Genomic DNA, 13,742 nt, shown 5'->3' on the forward strand with positions numbered 1-13,742 from the left:
TTTTTTGCTGCTTAGTTTGTGAGATTTGGATATGTGTGCACCGGTGTGATATAACTATCTTATTGCTAATGTCGCCTTCTTTGATAACTTTTTGGAAAATAAACGTGTTTGTTGTGTTTATTTTTTGTGTATTCACCGTATTGTATTGAATAAAATGGTTATGCGGCCCGTGCTCGTCATTCTCTCAGTTATCTGGCCGCTGTGAAAAAAGGTTGGTGACCCCTGTATTGAGAGATAAATGAACTTCCAACTATTTTTTCTCCATCTATTGAGAGATAACTGAACTTCCAAGTATTTTTCTCCATCTATTGAGAGACAACTGAACTCCCAAGTATTTTTACTTAATTTTTTTCCATCTATTGAGACACGGGTCACCAAACTATGGCTCGTGTGCCAGATCCGGCCTGCAAGGTCAGTTCATCCAGCCCACCGCTGCACTGTGCTACAAATGAGCTAAAATATAATCATTTATATCGAAATATAATAGATTGTAGATAAAATTACTATGCAGAAAAAATTAAAATAAGTCTAAGAAAAAATGTCCAAATTTGTCCAATCTGATTTTTTCATCCGACAGTAATACAAGTTTTAGGAAAATCAGTAAAATAAAAATTTCGGCGACTTTGGATATCGGAGCGCTTTTTGTGTAATTACCTGCAATGAGAGTTCATTTCTGCAGTCACCTATGCGTGCATTGTTGTAAGATGATACAATGCTTACAGGCAGTTGATACAAGTAGTGTGACGAGTGTGCGCGTGGTTACTCAACTTTGTGATAGAGAAGACGTGTGCGTGTATTGCGTGTGCTTCTACATTTGTGTGTCGAACATATGTTTTTACATATTTATTATTAAATCTGGAACACTGGTTCAATATTAAACCCGAACAGGCGACTTTGGATATCAGAGCGCATTTTGTTTAAGTACCTGCAATGAAGTTTCCAAGAAAAGCAATTACGAGCCTGCTGCAGCGATCGTGTTTTAACTTGCATTGCCGTATTTAAACCGGTTTGAAGAGTGTCGTATATAAAAGGGACTGACTTCAGTGAATTATGTCATATATTTTGCATATTTCAGTGTTGAAAGAGCTCACAAGAGGAAGCATCTAATATTTTCAAACTTTGATATTTATTTAAGCCCTATATTCTAATCGCTATATCCTTAAAAAACGACTTAATTAAATTAACGAAGATTATAATTAAATTAGTATCAAATTCTTAATACAATCTTTGCCTATTAAGATTCTTAATATTTTTATTAAATATGATCTTAATTAATTCATAATACAATCTTTGCCTATTAAGATTCTTAATATTTTTATTAAATATGATCTTATTTTTTTTATATTTATGAAGCTCTTCTAATTAACTTACATAATAAATTTAAATACATTGGCAAATTTCTTAATCAAATAACTTATCGGGAAAAAACTTTTAAACCATTTACGTAATAACGTAATTTAATGTCATGAAATATTTACATTTAGTTTGTCATGTTTATATACATGTCAAAAAAATTTTGAAAAATTATTATTTTTCTTAAACACACATTGAATAGTCTACCAAAAAAAAATAAACAATTGTTTTTCATTTTCAGATCCTGTTTTCTTCACCCATCGTTATGGCTACTAAGAAAAGAAAATTAGGTGCTGAGTGTTGCCTTTTAAATGAAGAATGGGGAGAAAAGTACTTCTTTGTGGAAACAAACAAACAGAAAGCTAGTTGCATGATATGCAACGAAAGTGTTGCTGTTTTGAAAGAGTACTATGAAACAAAACATCTGTGAACATATTCGAAGTTTTCTGGAAAGTTGCGTTCTGAGAAATTTGAGTTCATGAAATGTACTTTGGAATCTCAAAGGAATCTCTTCATGAGAATGTTTGCTGAAAATGAATCTGTCACTTGTACAAGTTACAAAATAGTGCATAAGATGACAGAGCGAGGAAAACTGTTTACTGACGGCAACTTCATCAAAGAGTGTATGATGGAAGCCGCAAATGACTTGTGTCCTGAGAAAGCCGATTTCAGCAAGTTCAGTTGTGCGGAGAACAGAAGAACTTGGAGAGAACATAGTGTTACAGATACGCGAGAAAGCTAGGAACTTCTTTTGGTATTCTCTGGCGCTGGATGAGTCTACTGATTTCTCGAGTACGTCACAACTTCTTGTGTTCATTTGTGGTGTTAATTTGGACTTTCAGATCACAGAAGAGTTGGCATCCGTTTGCAGTATGCACAGAACAACAACTGGAGAAGACATTTTCATGGAAGTGCAGAAAACTTTGCAAGGCTATAACCTCCAGTGGAATCAGCTTCGATGTGTTACAATTGATGGAGGAAAAAACATGGCTGGAGTGAGGAAGGGTCTGGTGGGGCAGATACGAACTAAGTTGGAAGATCTTCAACTCCCGGGCGCTCTGTTTATACACTGCATTATACATCAGCAAGCACTCTGTGGGAAAGACTTAGATATTTCTTGCATACTGAAACCAGTCGTTTCTGAGGTGAACTTCATTCAGGGTCATGCACTTAATCACCACCAGTTCCAGGCTTTTCTTGAAGAAATTGATTCTGAATTCTGTGACTTGCTTTATCACACAGCAGTGAGGTGACTCAGCTGCAGTAAAGTCCTGTTTCGTTTTTATAAGCTCCGAAGAGAAATAGATATTTTTCTCACCAAAAAGGATAGAGCTGATCCACTTCTGTCAGATCCTACCTGGCTGTCAAAGTTGTCATTTTTGGTTGACATCACATCCCACATGAATGAATTGAACTAGAAACTTCAGGGAAAGGATAACTTTATCTGTGATCTCTACAGAATCATCTAAGGATTTTGGAGAAAGCTATCATTGTTTGAAGCACAACTGGAAGGAGGAAACTTCTCTCATTTTCAGTGTTTTAAAGACACGCTGGAATCGCAGATGTCAATCTCTAGTGTCTGAAGAAGATTATTAGTGACTTAAATAAGCATTTTTTTGAGAGATTTTCAGATCTCGACAAAATTGAGAGTGACATTCTTCTGTTCCAGAATCTGTTTGATTGTAACCTTGATGGCGTGCTAGTCGTACTACAGCTGGAGCTCATTGATTTGCAAGCAAATGACTTGTTGAAAGAGAAGCACAGAAAAGGAAAACTTGTTGAATTTTATCACTGCTTACCTGATGATGAGTTTTCAAAGTTGAAGAAATTTGCCTCTGGTATGGCATCAGTGTTTGGAACAACTTATGTCTGTGACCAAACATTTTCATAAATGAAGTATGTGAAGTCAGCACATCGAAGGAGGTTGACTGATGAACATTTGAAAGCAATTCTCTTGGTTGGATGCAGCAATTCCAAAGCAAATATTGATGATATCTCAAAAGCTAAATGCCAGTTTCACTAATCTCACCAACCTTTTTTGCTGCTTAGTTTGTGAGATCCGGATATGTGAGCCCTGGGTGTGATATAACTATATTATTGCTGACGTCGCCTTCTTTGATAACTTTTTGGTAAATAAACATGTTTGTTGTTTTTATTTTTTGCATATTCACTGTATTGTATTGAACAAAATGGTTATGTGGCCCACGCTCGTCATTCTCTCAGTTATCTGGCCCGCTGTGAAAAAAGTTTGGTGATCCCTGACATAGACTAATAACATGCAAACAATAGACAATTTCTCCTAATTGTCAAAATCTTTCTGGCTTTTCTAACTATGCAACAAGAGCTGTTACAAGTTCATCCATGCTGGTCACTAGTTTTCCCAAGGGAATGAATCTTGTATTCTGAGTAAAATTGACAATTAGCTGTTCAGAACACGATATTATACAATACATCATTTGATAAATAAAAACCTTGGCTTTCTATTTATTATAGGTAATATATAATTAAACATAAGAGAAAACTATTAACAAATCCTGAAAAATATGATGTGGGAGGAGGGGTCTGATTTGATAGCTCTGTAACCAAACAAAATTAAAGGCTATAAAATTATGGTTTGTCTGAGCAATGGCGATTTTATAGTGAATGACTTACATTTAATTTCATAGTTTCTTTGGGGGGATAAAATAGAGATGAGAAGATACCTAGAGAAAATGTGTCACACTAGGAGAAATTCAGGATTTTTTCAAATATTACCTTATAATATTAAGAATTAAAACTTATACTGTTAAAATATGGATTATTAGTGAAGATTTTATGCTATACTAATTGGTATAACATAAACAAAAAGTAGTTTGTGTTATGCACAGTAAAGGATACCCAGGGAGAGAGGGTTAATTGTCCTTGGAAATATTTGTCTCATGACACTCTCCATCAGTGAGCCCTCTATTCTGGTACTGTATATACTCATTCTGATAATATTATCACTATTCCTTGACAAAGCGTTCACTAACTGGTGATATTTTGAGCATTCTTCGTGTTACCTAGTTGTTTTTCGTAAAAAAAACAAACCATTTTGCAAGCCAATATATGCCATGAATTCCTGGTTTATTGTTTCCAGCACAGAGACAAATCAGGTCTCTTCTATCCTATCTCTGATATCTAGCATCACCCAACAGTTGGGAGGAGGCTGTCTGTGACCTTATTCATAGTGTAATGGAGACATATATTTGATTCAGTGGGCTCTGAGGCTGCACTTGTGGCAGTCCTGGACATTCTGGAGAGAATTTAGATTCCGTTTTTACAGTGCTAAGATGTCATCCCTCTAACTTTTGTTGGAAGCCTCTAGGTGATCACCACATCAATTTGATGACAAGTTGGGATCATAGTTAGCATCCACCTTGGTTCAATTGTCAGTTTATGTAATTTCCAATGTCACTTAGCTGGTATGTTGTCAGGATTTGTGGGATAGAGATGCATTGTTGGAGGGTGTTTGTCTACCAGATGCCACCCTCTGTGAGTTATCTGAGACCCTCTTTCTCTGACCCTTGATTTTTGCAGGCATTCCAGAGTCTTTGGAATCAAGAGTTGATGTTGCTCAGTTGCATTAATCCCTGTCGTCGTTGGCTTCTTGACTTTCCTTGGCTCTTACAAGGGGTCATATTCCAGCCCCTATTCGAATTTCTCAACCCTCAACATCAGCTCCTTGGTCCATTGGTACCCAGAATAGATTCCATCCACATCTATGAGGTTCCTCTGCTTTGTTGGAGTGCTGTCAGCAGCAACAGTGCTACCATCTGCCTTTGGGAGCTTGGCTCTCAGAATTTCTGGATGTATAGCAAACTTTACCATGGATTCGTAAGTACTACAAGTTCTTGGGTCAGGATTAGTCATTCAGTTCACATCTTCATTATTACTTACCAAACCTGTAGTCTTTCCACCTCCCACAGATCCTCGTATTTTGTAACTTCATTCCAAGGGTATCAGAGATTTGTTGGTCAAGAGGGCAGTGGAGAGAGTCTTCCAATTCTTCCAGGGGTTTATTCTCATCTGTTTGTTGTGCCCAAAAAGACAGGAGATTGGCATCTGTTCATTGATCTTTCTCATCTACATCAATTCCTCGGTTCTTTAAGGTTCACAATGGAGTCATTCCTCACTCTGTATTGGCATTTTGTACCAGGCTGTGGATGACCCAAGTTCCATATTGCCAACACCTACCTGCATGTTTTCAAAGAGGAGTCATCCCACCACTGTCTGTGTTTTGTGCACAAGGGCAGATGCTGAAGTTCACAGCTCTGTCCTTCAAACTAGCATTAGCATCATATGTGTTCTGCCAACTCATATGAGCTTTTTATAATGATTTCCATTTTCTAGGCCTGTGCACATGCCATTACATGGACAACTGGTTACTGTTGGCACTATCTCATCAGTTGGCAGAACATCACACCCAGATTTTACTTTCAGAAGTAGCCAAGGCAGGCATCATTATCAGAGCTAAGAAACTTATTCTCACTTCAACACTAGAATCCCTCATTTTTTTTGGTATGAGAAAACATGAAATTCCTTCAGTAGTTTCTATGCAACCAATGGATCATGAAGAGTGATTCACTGGATTCCCCAGTCTACTTATTCAGAATCAACATTTTCTATCAGGAATGGTGGTTAGATTGGATTAATACTACGATAGGTGTTCATCTGCCACCACCTCATCCATGGGGTGCATATCTCAATGGTCAGGAATTCCAGGGCCTATGGATGAATGACAAGGCTTCCCATCACAATGTTTTAGAACTTCTTGCTGTTCCAAGGGCAATGTCTCATTTTCTGGACTTATTCAGGGGAAAATCAACAGGCTTCACTTAGAAAATTCCACAATGGGGTCTTACATTTCCTGTCAAAGGGCACTTGGTCCATTTCTCTGTTTTCAAACCTTGAATTTTTCTTTATTGGGCCTACTCTTATCATATCATCCTACTAGCTTGCACACCCACAATCTATGCACACACCTTCTGTATGGATAATGCCCTCACTGGCCCCTCTACCTTATCATTGTGGGATTTTAGCTGAAGTGGGAGAGGAAATTTGATGTTTGTTAAATATTTACTATACATCCTGTCTATTTGATACTCTCTATCAATCACTACCTGTTTTAAGTACATTACTTCTAACATCAAATCCTTATCATATGAAGAAACATTAATAGCCCTATAAACAAAAGATGAAAATGAGGACATTTTTTGTTTCCATGGGTGACACGATCTCATATGCGGATGTATAGTAAATATTGTAACAAACTTCAAATTTCTAGATGTACTAAATTGCAGATAACAAAAAAGGGAGGTAAAGAAAGAATATGTTTGCCCTATGTTTCACCATGGTCAATAAACATAGATAACGTGTTTAGGCAAAATATGAATTGCCAAGTAACATTTACTTCTCAATTAAAATTAAGTTATATAATTAATGGTTTTAAAGATAAAATTAAATTAAGGGTTAAATGTGGTATATATATATATATATAAAATTTCATAGACTTGTTGTCTAAGTTATATTGGACAGACAAGTAGAAACTTAAAATTTATAATAGAAGAACATCAAAATGCAATGGATTAATCAAGAATATGTGAATTGGCTTTGGTGGAACATGGGAAATTTTACATATGTTAGGGACTGGGATAATGTGAAAATAATCTAAACATGTAATGGAAAAAAGATGAACTAAACATAAGAGAATCCTTAGAAATTGTTAAAAACAAATTGAATATAAATAGAGATTTAAGCCTAGGAGCCATGGAAGTAAACTTTAGGAAATCGTTATTGTAAATGGTACCTCATTAAATAGGTTATTAGAAACTTCGTGGTTTAACTATTTCCACCGAAACATGTACAGTTTTTAAAGTTTTTTTAACTTGTATCTTTAAACTTTACAAATAAATTATTGTGCAAGCAAAAAATGTTCATGTCTTATGTGATTAATTTTATTTAAAATGTTCAATCTTCTTTATTTACAGGGTCATAAACTAGAAAATTACACTTACTACACCCACCTGTCACATCCTCTTTGACAAATTGCCTATAATTCTCTCAGACTATTTCTATCAACTTTTTTATAATCAATAGAAAGGCAAAATTTTTATCTATCAAATGATGTACAATTAATACTACATTGTTTCCCTTACAGAGTATTGTTGATTCTGTCTTCAGTTAGAAAGCCAGTTAAATTATAATAATCATAAGATATTGTTTGTTTTGTACATATTATTATTCTGTGTTCTTAGGTACATTATTTAACTCTCTCCACATGAGTCACTGGTCAAAGGCCATATCATCATGTTTGTTGACTCACATTCAAAATTTTATTGAACCCCTATTTTATGAATTTATGTCAATAAGTTTTGTATCATATTGTATGTTATAATTCAAATATTAGTGTTATACATTATATAATTTCTTAATCTAAAAGAATATTAAAAAATCACACCTAAACATCCGTTTTTGTGTGTCGTGGTTATTTGAATGCAGCACTGGTTCAGATTTGGTTTTTGTGATATCCAAATACAAAGTCTGTAGTGTCTTACGACTAAGGAACTCAAATTACAGATGTTGACAAGCTAGAATATAAAATAAGAACCTCCTATCTTTTCTATTTGCTGAGATATTACTCATGTACTGAATAAAACACAGTTGCCCCACCCACCTCTTTCCATTTTTAAGAACACTTCCTCATACACAATTACTTCTGTCTATGACATGTGAATAACCAGTTGAAAGTTCAGAATGTCCCCTTCAGCCATTTTCAAGTATTATGTCAACAATTTGTTCTTTCGATACAAAACTTCAAGTTTATAAGTTGAGTCTTTAGTCTGCTAAAAATTTCATATTTTTTTAGATCCAAATACAGCTTAGTTACTAAGCTTGGTAAGTTATAGTGGAATTCTGTGGTATCGATATAGTAATTTATGATTTTTTTGTTATTTCAAATGTATATATAAAACCTAAAAAAAGTATTTTGTTTCACATCCTCCATGTGTGAAATTTTATAAGGCTTAGCAACCTATGGCAAGCAGCAAACGAGTACAAAGGTTGTAACTACAAGATATAATTGTTTGCTATACTTATTTATTTACTGTTCTATGTTTTAAGAAAAAATAGTTTAAGAACTTGTTTATAAATAGTAATAATGTATATACATATATAATGTATTATAACTGAAATGTGACTGTATTTTACAAAATACTAGTCTACTAAAACATAGCCAAGACAGATCACTTTGTAAAAACTAACTGTCAGTTTTATGTTATTGGATACAGTAACATGAGAGCACATGGACCGCATCATCGAAACTTCTTGGATGTCAGCCAGGCATGTCTGAAAGGTCAATATAATAAAAAAAAAAATAAAAATATATGTCAATATATAATGTTATGACGTTTAAGCTATTTAGGCTAAACATTTGTGTTTTCAAGTTGTAATTTGTAGTCATTCTAGAACCAAAAAAGCACAATTTATTTTTATTTTCTAATTTTTTTATGGTGGTTATGAGATCGGTCAAATCTACCGAACCTGTACAGAGATTCGATAGTGAAAATATCTTAAAAAATGTTTGATAATTATCTAGACGTTATAAACATTATGTATGTGAAATTAGAAAATTTTCTGACACATAAAAGTATTTTTATTCTTAAAACCAAAATTACTTTGCATGTTCTATTGGCAAAATGCTAAAAGAAAAAGTCATGAGAAAAACATTACTTAAAAAAACCTTATAATTTAATCTGACATTTTGCATGTGAAAGCATTGTCATGTTTACTGATAATCTGCTAAATTTTGTGAACATACGCTTACTAATTTAAATGTTGTAGCATGAAAACTATAACAAGCACAAAATGGTTACGAGATCGGTCCCAGGGACCGAGCTGTGCTGTAAGAATTAAGTAGATATAAATTATTTATTGTACAAGTACCATAGTTATAAGACAAGGAGGCTTAAATATCATCAGTAACTGACAGAAAAAAATAAGGTGAAACATAAGTACCATTTTTCATGTATATTAATTATTTATTATTATAAAAGTAACTAAATTCTAAATTTAATAAAATCAATGTAGAGCTAGATATTTAAATGCTGGATCAAAAACTTCTATAGTTACATCTCATAATAGATTGAAACATTATTTATTGCTATTTTGTTTATTATACATAATATTATCAAACTATATACAACTGAAATATATTAGTCTTGATGTTTTTTTGAGCACTATTTATCATTTTGATCAGTATTTTGGATGATGTTGAATACTTTTTAATTTTTGGAGAGAAATTCCTGGTTATAATTTGTTTAATTTCTCTAGGAGAGCATATGTATGTTGGACAAGAAAACACCAAGCTTTTTCTTTTAAATAATAGTTAACCACTTTTATAAAAATAACATAAAAGATTATTTACTGAAAACATATCAGAAGTAGCTGAGCTATAAGTATAGCAGTATGAAAAAACAAGAAATCATTAATGTCAGTATTATTATTTACACAGGTAGGTAGGATTTTTGAACCAAAAAAAAAAGGACTCAATGTTGAAAGTTGAAACAAAGCTGTGATATATTCTGTGTTATATTATAATGGTTGTAGAGTGGATAACAAAAAAAATTATCATTGTTTTAAAGTAGTTTACATGGAAAATAGGTATTTAGCAATCTAAATAAGACTTTTCTTAGTATATCTTTTTTATCCATATTTTAAAGTTTGAGGCTAAGGGGACGAATTGACTCCCCATCTCAAGCCCTTCCTTTCATTGCCTACTCTCCCTTAGTAATGATATACTGTTTATGTTTTTTTGTTTTTGGCATATAATAAAAATTCAGTATAAATCCTTGACTAGCATAGCCTGGTGGTTAGGTTTGTGGTTTCTTGAATTAAGAAATATGGAATCAATACCCAGTGCCACCAAACATGTTCAGCCTTTCATCTATAAGGGTCAGTAGTGGATGGTGCATGCAACTGCATTCCTTCTGGTCAGCAGTTCAAGATTACAGAGAGTGGGAAGTACTTTTAGCAGCTTTTCATAATTCAGAAACAAATATAATGACCCAGATGTTGAAAAGGCAAGCATGTTTGGTAGCAACAGTAATCAAACCTAAAACTTCACTCATAAGGCAATCCCATTGATCAGAAAGCCATGCTAACTCAAAACTGAACAAATGTAAATTAATCTAAAATAGTAATGATAAATAATATAATTTTTTTTATTACTTGGATATTTGGAATGATCAAAAATAGTAATAATTTTAAACACTAATTGTGATTAGTCAATTATTTTTGACATTAATCATAATTTCAGTTAACCAGTTCTTTTATGTAACATCAATCAAAAGAATTGATGCTCATAGCTAATTATTTATATTAATTATTCAAGTTTATTTGTCAGCTGTAACTGTATTACAAAAGGAATCTTAGTACCTGCAAAGAGGTATTTTATATTCAACACATAATTCAGATAAAGAGCTGATAGCAGAAGTCATTGTATTTTCATAGAGTCATTAAATATGATTTAATCCTCAACTGTTTTTCTAAAGGAAGGATCTACTTGGTTGAACTTGCACAGTTGCTTTCTGTGGACTTCAGTCACATTGAAGCTAAAGCTAGTGAACTTGCCAAAGCAGAGCAAGGAATAAAACTTGTTCTTGGTCAATTAATTAACAGGTATGCAGTGTAATATTTAATTTCTATTATCAAATGTTTTGTTTGAAGGTATTTCTGCTAGAAAATATTACACATTTAATGAAGTAAACCATGAAAAAATAGTTAAAACACAATGGTATTACAAATTTAGATACAAGTTTCTCCCCATTGATAAAAGCAATCTGGGTGTAAATTGCACTTAAATATGTCAAGTAACAAGCTCCTTGCATCATTTGTAAGTTGTCTTTTGTTCACATATGTATGATTAACCTATCAACAATATAGCAAGAAGGGGCATTTCTACTCCATTTTAATACAGTTTTTATTATGCAATACAAAAAAGACAGAATAGTCAAATACTAAAAGAAATACTGAAGAATAACTATATACTATATATACAAAGTTACTATGTTTTTACAGCATTCTGAGAGAGAAAAATATAGCATATCTGAATGCATTACAGTTGGGAAAATAGTTGAAAGTTATGTGAAATAAATGGCTAATGTTAACAAAGCACAGTTTAAACTTAATAGTACTGTGAAGCATGTTAATCTTCTGGAAAAAGTCTTGAAAATCATTTCTGTTTGTTCAAACAGAAATAATTATCTGCATATTGAAACCAGGGGAATTCTTATGTATTCAGAGCCCACTTTCAAAATACTTCATAAAGATAACTAAATCACATGTCACTTATGCACAGGTTAAAGGTTAAAAATGCACAGACAATGTAAACCTATTGCACAATAAAATTTGCCCAAGAAAATTATCCAGTTTTTGTCATTCATTTTTAAAGCAATGAAAGTCTGTACTTATGATTAATTTATTAGATAAGAGTTAATTTTCTTAAAACATGTAGCAAGGGACAGGGGCTATGATCCTGAGGTTATTGATATGTTGTATAATAAGCATAGCTATAAATTAATAATGTCACTGTGTATGAGGTTTCAAGAAAATTGTAAAGTTGATGGCATGATGGCTTGTTTGCCATATGTTCAAGATATGCCAACAAGAACAGGTAACGTTATATAGATTGTACTGTAAGTTTTTCTCTGCAATATAAGTTAAATAATTGTCTCATGGGTGTGAAATTTAAACAAATTTAAAAATGTGGTGTTTATAAAATTCTTTGTATCTGTAATTTAGTTTATATGGACAAACATGTAGAATCCTGAGATTTAGAATTAAGGAACATAATATTTAGATTTAAAGTAAATGAATTGGCTTTAGCATAACATGTGGCAAGCACTTGTCGTGTAATTGTCTGAAAAACAATGTTAAATTGATTAGTGAGATTGAATTGAAATGGGAGCTAGATATTAGAGAATGGTAGAAATTGAAAAATTGATTTAAAGATTTTGGTTCAAGCACTGGAAATTGGTTTTTAAACTTTTCTGAGATGATTCATATAGTTATTACATTCAAGGCTGAGATGGCACTAGAGAACTTGATGATATGTTTATGCAAGTTTATTCTTAAGTATGTATATATAACCCAGTGTCTTGTTACTCTTACAATTTAAAGACAACAAGAGACCTATTAGTCCATCTGGACCATTCCGTCCACTATACTAAACTCTAAAATAAAAGTAAAACACTAAAAGCCATTCCTTACCATTAAAATATTTATCAAGCCTTCCTTTAAACTGCCTTAAATTAACTGCATCTACCACATCTGAAGGCAACTCATTCCAAAGGTTGACCACCCTGTTAAAAAAAATAGTTGTCTTAGCTGAAGATGGCTTCTACCCTGTCAGTCTTTGTATTTGTGTCTCCTAGCTTTACACTTCTCACCATTAAATATACAAAAATATGATGCATCAATGCTATCAATTCCCTTTTACAATCTTAAACACCCCAACCAGATCAACTCTTAACTCATCTTTTTTCAAGATAAAGCATTTTCAGAGATATTAACCAATCCTTTTATGACATTTTTGTACCAGGTACTATCCTGGTAGCCTTTCTCTGAACCCTTTTCAATGATATAATGTTCTTTCTTGGGGAAGAAAACAAAGACTGAACACAGTACCCCACATGGAGTCCAACCAATGACCCATTAACCTCTTTAGACTCATATCCAGTATTTCTCTAGATACAACCTAAAATCCTGTTTACCCTTTCACTAGTAACAGTACGTTGCTTGGATGACTTAAGAGACTAATCAACCAGAACACCAAGATCTTTTTCTTCCATTACTCTTAGGGTTATTCCCATCAGAATTATATTTGTAATTCAAATTATGATATTTCACATGCATTACCTTGCATTTATTGTAATTAAAAGCCATCTGCCATTTATTTGCCCAACTAACCAAATAATCCAAATCTAAGAGTTAATTTACTTAAAACATGTAGCAAGGGACTGTGAGAACTTAACACCTAAACTATTCTTAACCATTGTATTCCTGAGAATAAATAACACAAGCCTGCGATGGTTTTATCGTCTGGAAATTTTTACATGTTCTAAAGTAATTCCTGTACGCTGAATCCAAAATAATATCCATTTTTCTTCATGACATACAGATTTTTTTCACAAAACATCATATGTACTTTTACATAAGTGAATCATTTCCAGTGAAATCAGGTCACATTTTGTTATGCTTAAAATGTTGACAACCACTGGCTATAGATTTCTCTAGACCAATTGTGGTGTGAGGGTCTTATCAACTATTCTAGAACCCATGAGAAACACACTGCTAGTATATGAACAGTTAAG

General features: G+C 33.1%; 1 protein-coding gene across 2 annotated transcripts in view; it reads left to right on the top strand.

Annotated features, from left to right (window-relative positions):
• Positions 1-13,742, top strand: part of LOC106462802 (E3 UFM1-protein ligase 1-like) — a 125,410-nt gene that overhangs the window by 13,830 nt on the left and 97,838 nt on the right. For both annotated transcript variants that reach the window (XM_013922763.2, XM_022390151.1), the window contains exon 3: positions 10,923-11,049. In XM_013922763.2, the coding sequence (XP_013778217.1) occupies positions 10,923-11,049 (127 nt within the window). The remainder of the gene's footprint in view (positions 1-10,922; positions 11,050-13,742) is intronic.

The sequence above is a fragment of the Limulus polyphemus genome, unplaced genomic scaffold (assembly GCF_000517525.1).
Source record: "Limulus polyphemus unplaced genomic scaffold, Limulus_polyphemus-2.1.2 Scaffold1255, whole genome shotgun sequence".
NCBI lineage: Eukaryota > Metazoa > Arthropoda > Merostomata > Xiphosura > Limulidae > Limulus > Limulus polyphemus.